Here is a 14,790-nt window from a genome sequence, read left to right as displayed (position 1 = left end):
AGTGCGAGAAGCTTATGGACTTCTTTGTCACTAAGATTGAGACCATCTATTCAGCTGCCTCTGCAGCTTCCCTCCCTTCCCCTAGCCCATCAAGCCAAACTTCCCCGAAGGTTACCCCCTGCCCTAGCCCTGAATTTGCATCTTTCTCTGGTTTCTCTCCTATCTCCCCATATACCCTCTTCGAGCTCATCTTGACCATGAGACCCACTTCCGGCTCCCTCGACCCTATTCCCACCAAGCTGCTGACCACCCAACTTCCCTTCCTGGTCCCCATGTTAGCTGATTTTGCTAAAGGTTCCCTCTCCTCGGGTACTATCCCCCTCCCCTTCAAATCTGCCATCATCACCCTCTTCCTCAAAAAACCCACCTTGACCCCTCTGTCCTTACAAACTAATGCCCTATCTCCAATCTCCCTTTCCTCTCCAAAGTCCTTGAACATGTTGTGGCCTCCCAAATCCATGCCTATCTTTCCCGCAACTCCATATTTGAATCTCTCCAATCAGGTTCCTGCCCCTGCCACAGTACTGAAAGGCCCCTTATCAAAGTCACAAGTGACATCCTGTGTGACTGTGACCGAAGTAACTTATCCCTCCTCATTCTTCTCGACCTGTCTGTAGCCTTTGACACAGTTGATCATACCATCCTCCTTCAAAGCCCCTCCTCGTCGTCCAGCTGGGTGGGATTGCACTCACCTGGTTCCACTCTTATCTATCCAGACATCGCCAGAGAACCACCTGCAATGGCTTCTCTTCCCACTCCCACACTGTTACCTTTGGAGTCTCCCAAGGATCTTTCCTTGGCCCTCTCCTATTTCTCATCTATATGCTGCCCCTCGGCAACATCATCCAAAAACACGATGTCAGATTCCACATGTACACTGACGACACTCAGCTATACCTCACCACTGCCTCCCTCGATCCCTCCACTGTCTCTCATTTGTCACACTGCTTGTCCGACATCCAGTACCGGATGAGCAAAAATTTCCTCCAAATAAATATTAGGAAAACCAAAGCCTTTGTCTTTGGTCCCCGCCGCAAACTCCGTTACCTAGCCACCAACTCCATCCCTCTCCCTGGCCATTATTTGAGGCTGAACCAGACCACTCGTAACCTTGCCATTCTATTTGACCCTGAGATGAGCTTCTGACCACATATCCACTCCATCACCAGGATCGCCTACTTCCACCTCTGTAATATCGCCCATCTCCGCCACGGCCTCAGCTCATCTGCTGCTGAAACCATCATCCATGCCTTTGTTACCTCTAGACTCGACTATTCCAATACTCTTCTGGCTGGCCTCCCATCTTCCACCCTCCATAAACTTGAGCTCATCCAAAACTCTGCTGCCCGTATCCTAACACACACCAAGTCCCGTTCACCTATCACCCGTGTGCTCGCTGACCTACATTGGCTCCCGGTCCGGAAACCCCTCAAATTTAAAATTCTCATCCTTATTTTCAAATCTCTCCATGGCCTCGCCCTCCCTACCTCTGTAACCTCCTCCAGCCCTACAACCCTCTTAGATCTCTGCGCTCCTCCAATTCTTGCTCTTGCGCATTCCCAATTTTATTCGCTCCATCATTGGTGGCTATGCCTTCAGCTGCCTAGGTCCTAAGCTCTGGAATTCCCTCCCTAAACCTCTCCATTTCTCTACCTCTCTCTTCTCCTTTAAGATGCTCCTTAAAAGCTACCTCTTTGACCAAGCTTTTGGTCACCTGTCCTAATATCTCCTTATGTGGCTCGGTGTCCAATTTTATTTGATAACGCTCCTGTGAAGCGCCTTGGGATTTTTTACTACGTTAAAGGTACTATATAAATGCAAGTTGTTGTAGTTGTTGTTGAATTTCTTGATGAAGTGATTAAAGAGGTTACCAGAAGATTTAGTAAGAAAAAAAATCTATAGCAATATTCTCTATAAGAGCTCGAATTTAAATAGGCATGCCTTTATTCTAGCATTTAATTCTGCACAGTCTCAGTGCAGTGATGGGTTTCATTCAATTTGTACTATAAAGAAATAATGGTAACATTTTGGTGAATTATTCTTCTCGATTGCCAACTGATTCATGTACAGCAGTATCTGAAAATTAAACAGTATTCCACATATTTGAGAGTGGAATTCAGAAAATATTTCTGATGGATACCGTGACAAAAATGGAGGAGTTTTGTTTAGTTATAGCTTGGTAGTGGTTCCTTTAATTCATTTACAGTACATAAACAGTGTAAAAGCCAGCTGCACTTGTTAACTAGCTGCAAATTCTTGGACTTTGAGCACCTATCTACTAATACATACAAGATGATAATTTTTGAAAGATATGATTACTTTGTCTTTTTTCCTAAGTCGTCTACAGAATATCCCCAAATTGTCATGGCCCATACAAAGAGATAAAACAGAGGAAAAGTAACAATGAAAGAAATGGAAAGTAAGAGTAAGAACTCACTGTCAATCTCAAAACCTAGAGAGAGAAATAAAAGGTTGTTTCAATAATGAACAAGCTTCTAATGACTCAACTGGTTAAAAGAGTTAGTATCAAACAGACCAAGAAGATCCCACATTTGATCACGGGTCTGTGTTGAGTGGAGTGGCAATAGGGGTGCTACAGTTGGCCTCCGTGCCCCTGGGTTAAAGAGGGAAAATCATCCAGAGTGTCTCCTCCTGACTTCTATCTAGCAATCCCTTGCTGAAAGTACACGTCTGTGGATGTAATATGAGGATAGTATCAAGCATCATGTGTGATGCTCCCTATGCTCAAATAGTATACACTACTGACCTTCACAATTTGGCTGCAGATGAAGATAGCCTACTTCGGCAAGTTACCAGAGCTCTCCTGGTGTTTGTGGAGCCACACACAGCCAGGAACCAATGCTTTTAAGAAAAGAAGAGTAAAAAAGGAAGAATTGGAAGAGAAATAGTTTTTAATGCAACTTTAAGTAAACTAGTAATGGTGCTGCTTTCTTTGTAAGCCTATGAGATTAAAAATATAAAGATTGTTCAATCAAATCATATCATTTCTTAAAATTTTGATATAATAAATGTAGTTAACCTTATACAGTTTAAAAAGTCCTGGTAATTTTACTTATTGGGATTTATCAACATATGAAACAAGTTAACATTTGCCATCAATTAATTCAACAGAACCAGGTTTATATTCCTCCCACTGATCTGATGACGTGTTGTGGTGTTTGTAAGAATGTGTCCTGCCTGGATAACTTGGAGAATGAAACTACAACCATGCACAAGGTAAATAGGAAAGAAAAAACAAGATGGAAGAGAATACAGAAGCCAACATTTCAAATTTTAGACCCTTCCTCAAGACTGCCAGTCCTGAGGAAGGATCTAAGATATGAAACATCAACTTCTGTTTCTCCTCAGATGCTGCCTGACCTGCTGAGTATTTCCAGCTTTTTCTGTTTTTATTATCAAATTTCCAGCATCTGCAGTATTTAACTTTTTGTTTATGGAAGAGGTTAGGTCTGAAATTATGTTACATTAGATGTTTACACTGGACTGCATATCTGGTATGTTGGCCAAGACCTGGCATTAATAGTATATAACTGAGCTGTTTAATGCATGCACATCTGCAAAATGTATAGTGTCTTCCAACAAAAAGAACTCAGATTGAAAAATACACCATGTCGGGAGTTGAGTATTAATCCACATACTACCGCACACAGCGGGCACATTACATTTATCACCAAAGGCATTGCTCTACTATTCCACCATATATAATTTGCGATTTGTTGCTCGAATAAGGAATGATAAATCTAAAAGTCAAAAGCATTTGCAACTTTCGAACAACTTGGTAATTGTCCAAGAAGTCCCAGGTTCAATCTACAGTCCGTACTGATTTAGCTGATTTCAACTGGAATGATGGTAGGAGCACAACATTTGGCCTCAGCACCCCCAGGTTAGGAAAGAGAAAATCAGCCTGCATTTTCACTGCTAATCACTACCCAGCAACCCCTGCTGGAAATGCATCTGTGTGGACATCAGTTGAGGACAGGACTGGGCCTGTGCTACCAGGGGTCAAATAGCCTGTCAACACCTTGTCAAAGCTCAAAAATAAATAATGCTCACATTTACTGAGGTACCAGAGGGTAGCCATGGAAATGTGCTGAAAAGAGTCAACACCTTCATGAGAAGACAATTTTTCCCTCCCTTATCCAGGATCACTGAAGTCTATTGTAATCCTCCAACTGCTGACAAGCTGAGGTCAAATAACTCAGACCAGACAAGGGACTGAATGCGAGACCTTTTGCTTGGTATACATTTACCTACTGCACAATCTCTAGCAACATTTTTAATTCATATTATTTTAAGATCTCATTAGTACTTTTCCCTCAACTGACATCAATATGTGTAACTTTTATAAATTACTAAGCCATTTCTTGACCTCAGAAGACACTCTCTATGGTGCCTGGAATGTATGCTGTGCCCAGAGATTATTCTATTCTCGTGGCATGTGTCTTTGCAGTCTGGGACAGTTTATAAATATTTTATGATCGCACATGGAGTAACTAACTTCTACACCAAGAATGCTTTGCCTCCACCTTTCTCTTATAGCAGAATTGTTTGACTAATGCCTCACAGTTCTGGAGTGCAGAAAGTCTTGAGGAGGTACTCTTCATATATGAAGGTGTGCCACTTCAAAAATTATACTGTATGAGAAAGTTTCATCGAAGAAACACAAATAAGTACTTGGTAAGCTAAATTCCTTAGGTCATCATGATTTATAACCTGATATTTTCTCTTCCTTTCACTCAGTTTTAGGGAAAAAAAATACCTTAACATTGACAAGAAAGTTTACACTTGTTGTTATAAACAATCCTTATAAAAATGATATTTTATACCATTTCATTTTTTTCTTCTTCCAATAGCCTGGAACATCTTGGATGTCCAATTGTGTTAGGCATGATTGCACGGACACAGTTTCAGGACCCGTCTTGATCACCTCAAATATCAGCTGCCCTCCTTTCAATGAAACTGCGTGCTTGAAGGTCAGTGTGTCACATAATCAGAATACTCTGATGTGGTTTTAATGAGGATTTAGCTCAGATAATTTTACACTCAGAAGCACACCATTGGGGTGAGAAGCAAATTACAGATCATTTCAGGGCACTTTCAAATTGGATAAACTGTTTAAATAAAGTTGGCACTGTGCAAGTGAAGGCAAATACTTGTGCCTCTGCTTATGTTTTGTTCCTGTCATAACTGAATTTCTTGGCATCACTCTGGGTAAATGACTGTGTCAAAGGTAAATACTTTTATTAACTTTTTTAATTTAGTATGGCTTGGCTGAGATTGGCTACTTATTATGTGGGGGAACTAGGGGCATGAGCCTGCCACATGCTATTCCATGGCACAGGATGCCACCAAAACACTGCCATCACTGCATGATATTTTGAAGAAGTATTTTGTTGAAACAGTGTGTTGGCACAACTTGTTAGGAATTCCAACAGGCGAATTCACAAAGAGGTAGCGTGTGAGTTTGCTATCTGTGATTCCCACATTCTTTGATCTTAGCCAAGCTGGCAATGGCAGGTCCCAAATGGAGATCTGGCATACCTCCTGTACAAAAAATAATGCATCACATACAGAAACCAAGAAAAAGCAAGGCAGAATTTTGTGGGCCCGGAGGTTTGGAAGGGCTGTTCCTAGCATTATTGTCTCTTTAGTAGATAAATCCAAAATCAAAACTAAGATTTATGGAAATCAATGGAAGCATGAATTTAAACTTTAGATTGTGGCCCTGACTCCATGATACACAAGTATGTGGCCCACAAAGATAAAAGCTTGGGCACCCCAGTTTAGTGACTAATCTCAAAAACCTCGGTTTGCTGGTGTATGAGTATAATAATGCTGCCATTACTCTTTATTAACCTACTTTACGTAGCTTTCGTGACACACATACTCAAACTTCAAGGATTCACACATGTTTTAGGTCTGTTGAAGTTCTTTCTCCTAGCACATAAACATTTGGATTTGATTTCAATGTGTGCAGTTCAGCTTTTGCTATCATTGACAGTAACTGAAGCTTTTCTTCCAGACTGGAGGATCAGTTCTAATATACATGGATGGCTGCTGTAAAAGCTGTGAGTACAAGTTTAACCGGGACTTCAGATTTGAACCAAACACTGGTCAGCAACAAATTAAAATTGCCCTGTCATTTTTGCTGTAAAAAAGATCAACAGTACACACAAAATGTTGGCGTTCATGAAATAAATAAGTCACGACTCACATCATTTCTATTTTAAGGTACATCTGTTTCAGTATCAATGTTTGTAACTGGAATGCTTACAATCTGTTTGCAGTGGGTTTGAGGGTAGTTTTTAACATGTATTTATGATGATACAGCTTGACAATGGCGCACCATGACAACACCATCACTCTTGGACACAGAGGGTGGACCATTGACATCGTCATACTATGGGGAAGATTTTCAACTTGCTAAGCAGATAGGATATATCCATTTTAGAACCTGCTTGATTTTCATTTCAAGCTGGTGGCTGATCCGCAACACCAGTTTTACGCCCAAGCAGCAAGTTGAAAAGCTACCCTCATATCTTCTCTTGTGAATGAAACCAGTATTACAAACCCAAAATAAGTAGATAGCAAGTGCCTTTGCATTCAAAATTAAAACTTCAATTCAATCTAACTTCAGAAGGAAATCATATAATTCTTTTTTCCATATGAGGCCCCAATATTTTTTTTGAGTATTTCTTTTCCTAATAAGTTTGAGAATGCAAGCAGTTAGATAACAATGACAGTCTACCAGAGGAAACTTAAGAGGTAACCATTTTCATGGAATACCTTTTGGCAAACTGTTTTTTCCATTTGCTTACAAGCACACAATATGACGATACTCGTCTTGTCACTTGCGTGTAACATCATCATGATGAAATCATTGGCAGTTCTTAGTCACTTTTCCTTTTTGAAGAGACGTACATTTTCCAAGCACTTTCATGCACACAGCACCCATTTAGTACAAGTACTAAATCTCTCTCTGTATGCAGCTTCCTATCTCAGCAGTTTGGATATTGTGTTCTCAATATCTACAGCATGTTGTCTCATAACGTTCTGAAATCTTATTGTAAGAAATTAGCAAAACTCAATGGTGACAAAAATAAAATATATTCCAAATTTTGTTACCAATGATGATGAAGTTCCTATAAGAAAATTTTGTTAGGACAGTAGAAATCCAGAACAGTAAAGACAAAAGCTTTATAAACAGTTACATTATTCCTTTTCAAAATTAAATATCATCAATGAACTATCATAGGACACACGTTACAGTGAGTAACTCTACAAATAGAACCATTTCATAACTACTACAGTAGCAGCTTGATCATCCCTGCTCCCGTTAGCCATATTTTCAATTATCAGCTGTATCCTTGGTGTCTAAGTTCCAACTTCATATTCTTCAATTTCCCAGTTTGCTCATCTTAATTTGGAGACAGCTAGTCGGCTACAACTGCCTCTGATGTGTTAAAGCTGAACCAACTCCACTGTTTAACATCCGATTCAAAGAAAACCCTAGACCCTGTGTTCATACTGACACCCATCATAGTCTTGGTCAACTCCATACTTTCTTGGGCTTGTCCACTACATTACACCAGTAACAGTGCTCGTTACAACATCCTTGACAACGGTCATTTTGCAGTAACCACTATTACATTTCTTTCATTTTTACTCCAGATATTTTTTTTCGGGTTCAGCATCTCAGATCACATAAACCAGAGCGTGCCTTTACCTGCCCAATATCTAGGTAACTTCTAGCAAGCCCAGAGTTCGAACAGAAAACCCTCATTTTGGCTTACTGATTGTACCCTCATGTAATCTTTCTAGATTTTAGTAGGTAGTAGAATAATCTTGGTGAATCATCACTGAACTCCCCCCAAAGCCGGCATATCTTGCCTAAAACTGAATGCAATATTACTAATTTGGTTTAACCAGCACTCTGCATAACTACAGTATTATTTCCTTACATTTATATTCTATACCTCCGGTGTTAAGTCTAGCATCCTTTTTGGTCCCTCCTTGTACCTGTGAGCTAGCTTTTAATATGTTCCTGGACCCCTAAATCCCTTTGTTCATCTATCTCCCCCCCACCCCCCTCCATCCCCTCCATCCTAGTGCTTCAACATTTCAACTATATTCCCATCTGCCATTCTTACATCCAAGATTTACTACCATAAATTTTATTATGTTGAACTGCATCTGCTATTAACACACCCACTCACTCAATGTATGATCTTTTGCAACTTTCTGTTCTTTTTCATAATTCACTATACCTCCTAGCTTAATACCATCTGCAAAGTTAGAGATATTCCTCTCTATTCCAAAATCCGGGTAACTAAATATAGAGTGAAAAGCCGGGACCTCAGCATCAGTTCCGGAGGACATCACTTCTCACCCAGTATTATTGCTACCAGTCCTCTCCTTAAAACAACAGCAATAATTCTCCCATTGTATTTGCAAACCTGGCATTAAGAACAGATCGCACTATATATGACATTGTATAGAAATCCAGCCTTCTTGTGGGACTGTTTGATCTCTGGTGAAACTTTGGCATTGCTCCGAGTGACTGTGACGACATGGTACCACCAAAATTGTCAGAAAAATATAATTTGATGACATCTTAGGAGGCTCAAGTTAAGAAGCACAGAATGCTTTGACTAAGAAACAAGAAAGTTGAGAAATATTCGTAGTAACTAGTTTATATGCTGTTATTAAAACTTTAGTTAATCAATTTTCAAATCCTGCTTCCAAAATTACTCAAGAGTATTTCTTAAAAAAATACTGTCATTGTTCTGGCATGGTCTACTTCATTACACGAATTGTCATTTTGGTATTCACACCCAAACAGTGTATTATCCCACCTTGCATTTCCTGCAAATATTATGTATTTTTTTTATTCGTTCATGGGATGTGGGCGTCGCTGGTGAGGCCAGCATTTATTGCCCATCCCTAATTCCCCTTGAGAAGGTGGTGGTGAGCCGCATTCTTGAACTGCTGCTGTCCGTGTGGTGAAGGTTCTCCCACAGTGCTGTTAGGAAGGGAGTTCCAGGATTTTGACCCAGCGACGATGAAGGAACGGCGATATATTTCCAAATCAGGATGGCGTGTGAATTGGAGGGGAACGTGCAGGTGGTGTTGTTCCCATGTGCCTGCTGCCCTTGTCCTTCTAGGTGGTAGAGTTCACGGGTTTGGGAGGTGCTGTCGAAGAAGCCTTAGCGAGTTGCTGCAGTGCATCCTGTGGATGGTGCACACTGCAGCCACGGTGCACCGGTGGTGAAGGGAGTGAATGTTTAGGGTGGTGGATGGGGTACCATTCAAGCAGGCTGCTTTGTCCTGGATGGTGTCTAATATGATATATGTATAATATATATATTATTTATGATTTGTAAAATTGCTGCAATTTTTTAACTGGAAAATACTACGGGTTACGGATAAGTTCTGAATTTATAGCCCAATATACTTTTTCCTTTGAGGAAGGAGAACAAACAAAAGATTCATGCATTGTTTCATCATGATGATGTCAGACACAAATAACACAACTCCTTTTAAAGAAATTAGTATACTGAAAAAGAATAGCCTTATCACCAGGTTTAATGCTGCTTTAAATTATTTGAAAGAAAGCAATAAGGAACTTCTACAAAGGAATGAATCAATGATTTTATAAACAGTTAATCAAGCATTTAATTGCAACCCTGCGTAAAAGATACAGATCCCTTCAAACGTTTTTGTACTTTAACAGAAAGAAGAATGAATTGTTAACAGCATTAAAGTTTTTAAAAATTGAACTCTGTCCACCTCAAATTGGAAGGCATTAAATTGCACGCTGAAATGTTTCTATGGTAATGATTCTGTACAGGTAAAGAGGATGTGAAGTCATGTCAGAAGGTGGTCGTGAGGATGACCATACGAAAGAATGATTGCAGAAGTAACAGACCCGTAAGTAACAAAAGTGAAAGAAAACATGCTTCTTGTACCTGCGCCAAATTATCCTCCACACTAAATATCAGGCCAGAATTTGCTGTCAAAATAATGGCAGGGCTAATCATAGAATAGAATCAGAGAAAGTTACAGCACAGAAGGAGGCCATTCAGCCCATCATGTCTATGCCGGCTGAAAAAGAGCTATCCAGCTTAATCCCACTTTCCAGCACTGGGTCCGTAGCCCTGTAGGTTACGGCACTTCAAGTGCACATCCAAGAACTTTTTAAATGAGTTGAAAAAACAAATCCATGCTGACTGTCCTTGATTAATCAGTGCCTTTCTAAATGACGATTTAATGACGATTTCAGAATCGATTCCAATAATTTGCCCATCACAGAGGTTAGACTGACTGGCCTATAATTACTCAGTCTATCCCTTTTTAAACAACGGTACAACGTTAGCAGTCCTTCAATCCTCCGGCACCATGCCCATAGCCAGGGAGGATTGGAAAATGATGGTCAGAGCGTCCGCTATTTCCTCCCTTGCTTCTCTTAACAGCCTGGGATACATTTCATCCGGACCTGGCGATTTATCTATTTTCAAAGATGCTAATCCCTTTAATACGTCCTCTCTCATTATGTTTATCCCATCCAATATTTCACACTCCTCCTCCTTAACTATAAACTCTGTGTCGTCCCCCTCTTTTGTGAAGACAGATGCAAAGTATTCATTAAGAACCATACCCACATCTTCTGCCTCCACACATAGGTCTCTATTAGGCCCTACTCTTTCCTTAATTATCCTCTTGCTCTTTATGTATTTATAAAACATTTTAGGGTTTTCCTTCATTTTACTTGCCAGTATTTTTTCATGCCCTCGCTTTGCTTTCCTAATTTCATTTTTAATTTCACCCCTTCACTTTCTATACTCCTCTAGGCTTTCTGCGGTATTGAGCTCTCGGTGTCTGACATAAGCTTCCCTTTTTTACCTTATCTTACCCTGTAAGCTCCTCGTCATCCCAGGGGGCTCTAGATTTGGGAGCCCCTCCCTTTTTCTTTGTGGGAACATGTTTACTCTGAACCCCTTGAATCTCCCCCTTGAATGCCTCTCACTGCTCTGACACTGATTTACCTTCAAGTAGCTGTTTCCAGTCCACTTTTGCTAAATCATTTCTCTGCTTAATAAAATTGGCCTTAACCCAATTTAGAACTTTTGCTCCTGTTCTATCTTTGTCCTTTTCCATAACTATGCTAAATCTAACTGAATTATGATCATTACCACCAAAATGCTCTCGCACTGATACTCCTTCCACCTGCCCAGCTTCATTCCCTAAAATTAAATCCAGAACTGCCCCCTCTCTTGTTGGGCTTGCTACGTATTGGCTAAAAAAGTTCCCCTGAATGCAATTTAAGAATTCTGTGCCCTCTATACCTTTTGCACTGATTGTATCCCAGTTAATATTAGGGTAGTTGAAATCCCCTACTATCACTGCCCTATTGTTTTTGCACTTCTCATAAATTTGCCTACATATTTGCTCTTCTATCTCCGTCTGACTATTTGGGGGTCTATAGTACATTCCCACCACTGTGACTGCCCCTTTTTTGTTCTTTAGCTGAACCCATATGGCCTCATTTGATGATCCTTCTAACATATCATCCCTCCTCACAGATGTAATTAATTCTTTAACCAATATTGCCACCGTCCCCCTTCGTTTTTATCCCCCTCTCTATCTCGTCTGAAAACCCTTTAACCAGGAACATTGAGCAGCCATTCCTGCCCCTGTAAAGCCATGTTTCTGTAATAGCTAAGATATTGTACTTCCACTTGTCTATCTGTGCCCTTAGCTCATCTGCCTTATTCAATGTACTCCTTGCATTGAGGTATATACCATTAACCACTGCCAAACTCCTTTGTTGTCTAGTTTCTAACCTTTGTTTCCTCTGCCTTCCAAACTCACTCACTAACTTTCTGCCTTCCATTTCCAGCTCTGCTTCGCTACCTTCTGAATCTATGCTCAGGTTCCCGTCCCCCTGCTAAACCCCAGTTAAACCCACCCCCACAGCATTAGCAAACCTCTCCACGAGGATATTGGTCCTGGCCCTGTTGAGGTGCAACCTGTCCGCATGTACAGGTCCCACCTCCCCCAATGGTGAATGGCGCTCACTGTTATTTATGGGTAAAGGCAAGGCATATTGCAGCATTAGTTGCTGGTCTACATTAGTTGAACTTTGTTCGACTAGCAAAGAGGAGCTGTAATTGGCTTCAGTGTTCCCGGGCTAAGGGGTGGGCGGGGGAAATAAACTCTTGATAGCTATCCAGAGATCTCTGCTCGACCGTAAGATAGTCTGACTACACTCACTGTCAAGGATCACTCAAGAAGATTGGATGAGGTACCCAAGTGGCCGATTCCTATGGATCCTTAGTTCACAAATGGGCATCTTCAGAAAAGGGAGAAAATTGGAAGGGAAAGCGGGAAATTATCATAAACCATTTGTCTGTATTGCATAAAATTAACATTCTGTTTTCTTCTGTTTTCCAGATAAATATAGTCTCATGCGATGGAAAGTGCCCCTCAGCCAGTATTTACAATTACAGCATTAACACACATGCCAGATTCTGTAAATGCTGCAGGGAAATTGGGCTGCAGAAACGCACGGTGCAACTTTACTGTAGTGGCAATTCTACCTGGGTCAATTACTCCATCCAGGAACCCAGAGACTGCTCCTGCCAGTGGTCCTAGAGACGGAGGGGCAAATATTATCAAAAAAAAACTGTATTACCTGTGATTCAAACAAAGGTTTGTGATGGTCTGTAGTTTGGTGCCACATACAAACTACTCCAATTAATCCCAATCTATACTTAGGCATCTTAATTTTTATTTTAGTTTTACTGCATTTTCTGAGGATTCTTTATTTTACCCCCTCACCATTCTTCTCAATTGTGTGGAACAGAAGAAAGCTGCATCTTTTACTCGCTTAAGCTTGCCAAAGAAATCCAGCTATCTGGAGCCTAACTTGTGCAGGTTACCATTCCTCCAGCTGTCCCTGACTTTATAAACATGCTTCTCTACCTGACCCGAGATATTTGATGCTGGCAGAAACTGCCCAAAATGGAAAGTGTTCCATTCCCCGGCACTAACATCCCTCACCTAGATGAGCACAAAATTCACACAAACATATTTTACAAAGAGTCTTTTACAATTCATAACCACATCATTTTTTTTAATGAAACCCTGTTATAATGAAAATGCAGGCATCTGTCGATGTCATAAGGAACCTGTTTTGTACAGAACTGTTGCCTCGTCATACCAATGGGTTTATTAAAATATATTGAATGTTGTATTTTTATTCCTGATAGTTTTGTTTTAAGTTTAGGGCAGTCACTGTGACCTTTACCTCAAAATATTGTAGTGTTCATGATTCTTTTAAAATTAAATATGTTAAAACTTTGATTAAGGAAGATTAATGCAGCAGAAAAATGATCAAAAGCATAATAGGGAAATTTGTTCATATACAGAACCCAAACTATCAGCTGTATATTTCTGTGCACTTTATTTAAACAATAAAACAAATAAAATCAAACCAACTTTCTTTGCATTTGTGTGTATCTGATATTTAGCCCAAATCACTCTGTTAAAGTTTAGGAATTATTTTCTAACATAAACAATGTGTTATTTTCGAATTATATACACAGATATGGGGGCTTAAATTAGTTAACCCCCGAACCCAGCCCGAGCATCGCAGTGCATGATTAGCCCACACCCTGTGGTTCATATGCAGGCAGCATGTGAGATTCGTGCTGCTTCCTCATTTACCTGATTGTAACGCAACAACCAGGCCTGTCTGCGATGTTCTCACCAGCTTTGCGCTTCTCACCAGCAGGGGGGCCCCAAGATATGGGGTGAGTTGCTCGCACCTCTTAAAGGCAGCCTGCACCTCTTATGCGCAAAATATAAGATACGGGTCCGCATGGAGTCTGAACAGAGATCAGACATCGCACATGTAAAACACAGACGCAGGTCCCATTCTTATGTTTACAAACTGTAGAGTTATGTTAAAACATTGAATAAAGGTTGTGCACCACTAATTCCCACATCCTCCAATCTGCACGCCAGATCTGAGTTTGTACCAGGCCTGCGAGAGAGCGTGCACTAAGGTTCTCTGATGATGCACTGCAGGCCTTGGTGCAAGAGGTGGACAGAAGGGGGAGGCATCCTATATCCGCGGTGGGGGCACAAGAGGCCCTCCAGACATATGCTGCTGAGGCAGTGGGAAGCAGCGGGGGATGAAGTCAATGCCAGGCGCATAGCATCACAAACATAGATGCAATGCAGGAAGAAGTTCAATGCTTTGACACGAGTGGTCGAGGTGAGTGAGGTCAACTGTCAAGTGGCATCTTCTACCAACTGTATCACTAGCCGCAACCACTGCTCCACGCACTACACCACCCCCCCATCACCCACCTACCAACAAATTATTTCAACCAGTACTCAACTCTTCCAATCGAATGCTTCCTCTCACCCTCACACATTACCACTGTTGCAAGCCGCACCCTCACAACTCACACGTTGCACACACTGGCAGCTATTCAACCATGACAGGCACATCATCCAAACGTCCTGCAGGACACTCACCGATACACGTCCCGCTTTCTCGCGGGAGAAGGTGGCGCATAACAGGAGGCAGCAAGTGGCAGTGGCATTTAGCCCCTCAAGCCTGTTCTGCCATTCAATTAGATCATGGTTGATCTCTGACCTAACTCCATATACCTGCCTTCGCCCCATATCCCTTAATACCTTTGGTTAACAAAAATCTATCAATCTCAGATTTAAAATTAACAATTGAGCGAGCATCAA

The 14,790-nt window shown here is 41.0% G+C and overlaps 1 protein-coding gene across 1 annotated transcript in view; it reads left to right on the top strand.

Moving 5' to 3' along the window:
* The window catches only part of otog (otogelin), a 256,145-nt gene extending 242,717 nt beyond the window's left edge, over positions 1-13,428 (top strand). Inside the window, exons 49-53 of the mRNA XM_067993585.1 lie at positions 3,133-3,237; positions 4,875-4,994; positions 6,044-6,089; positions 9,872-9,951; positions 12,475-13,428. Of these exons, the coding sequence (XP_067849686.1) occupies positions 3,133-3,237; positions 4,875-4,994; positions 6,044-6,089; positions 9,872-9,951; positions 12,475-12,675 (552 nt within the window). The 3' untranslated portion in view covers positions 12,676-13,428. The remainder of the gene's footprint in view (positions 1-3,132; positions 3,238-4,874; positions 4,995-6,043; positions 6,090-9,871; positions 9,952-12,474) is intronic.
* The last annotated feature ends 1,362 nt before the right edge of the window (positions 13,429-14,790 follow it).

Source organism: Heptranchias perlo, chromosome 12 (assembly GCF_035084215.1).
Source record: "Heptranchias perlo isolate sHepPer1 chromosome 12, sHepPer1.hap1, whole genome shotgun sequence".
Classification (NCBI taxonomy): Eukaryota; Metazoa; Chordata; class Chondrichthyes; order Hexanchiformes; family Hexanchidae; genus Heptranchias; species Heptranchias perlo.
Note: the sequence above shows the minus strand (reverse complement) of the source record. Positions and strands in the feature narration are given on the sequence as shown.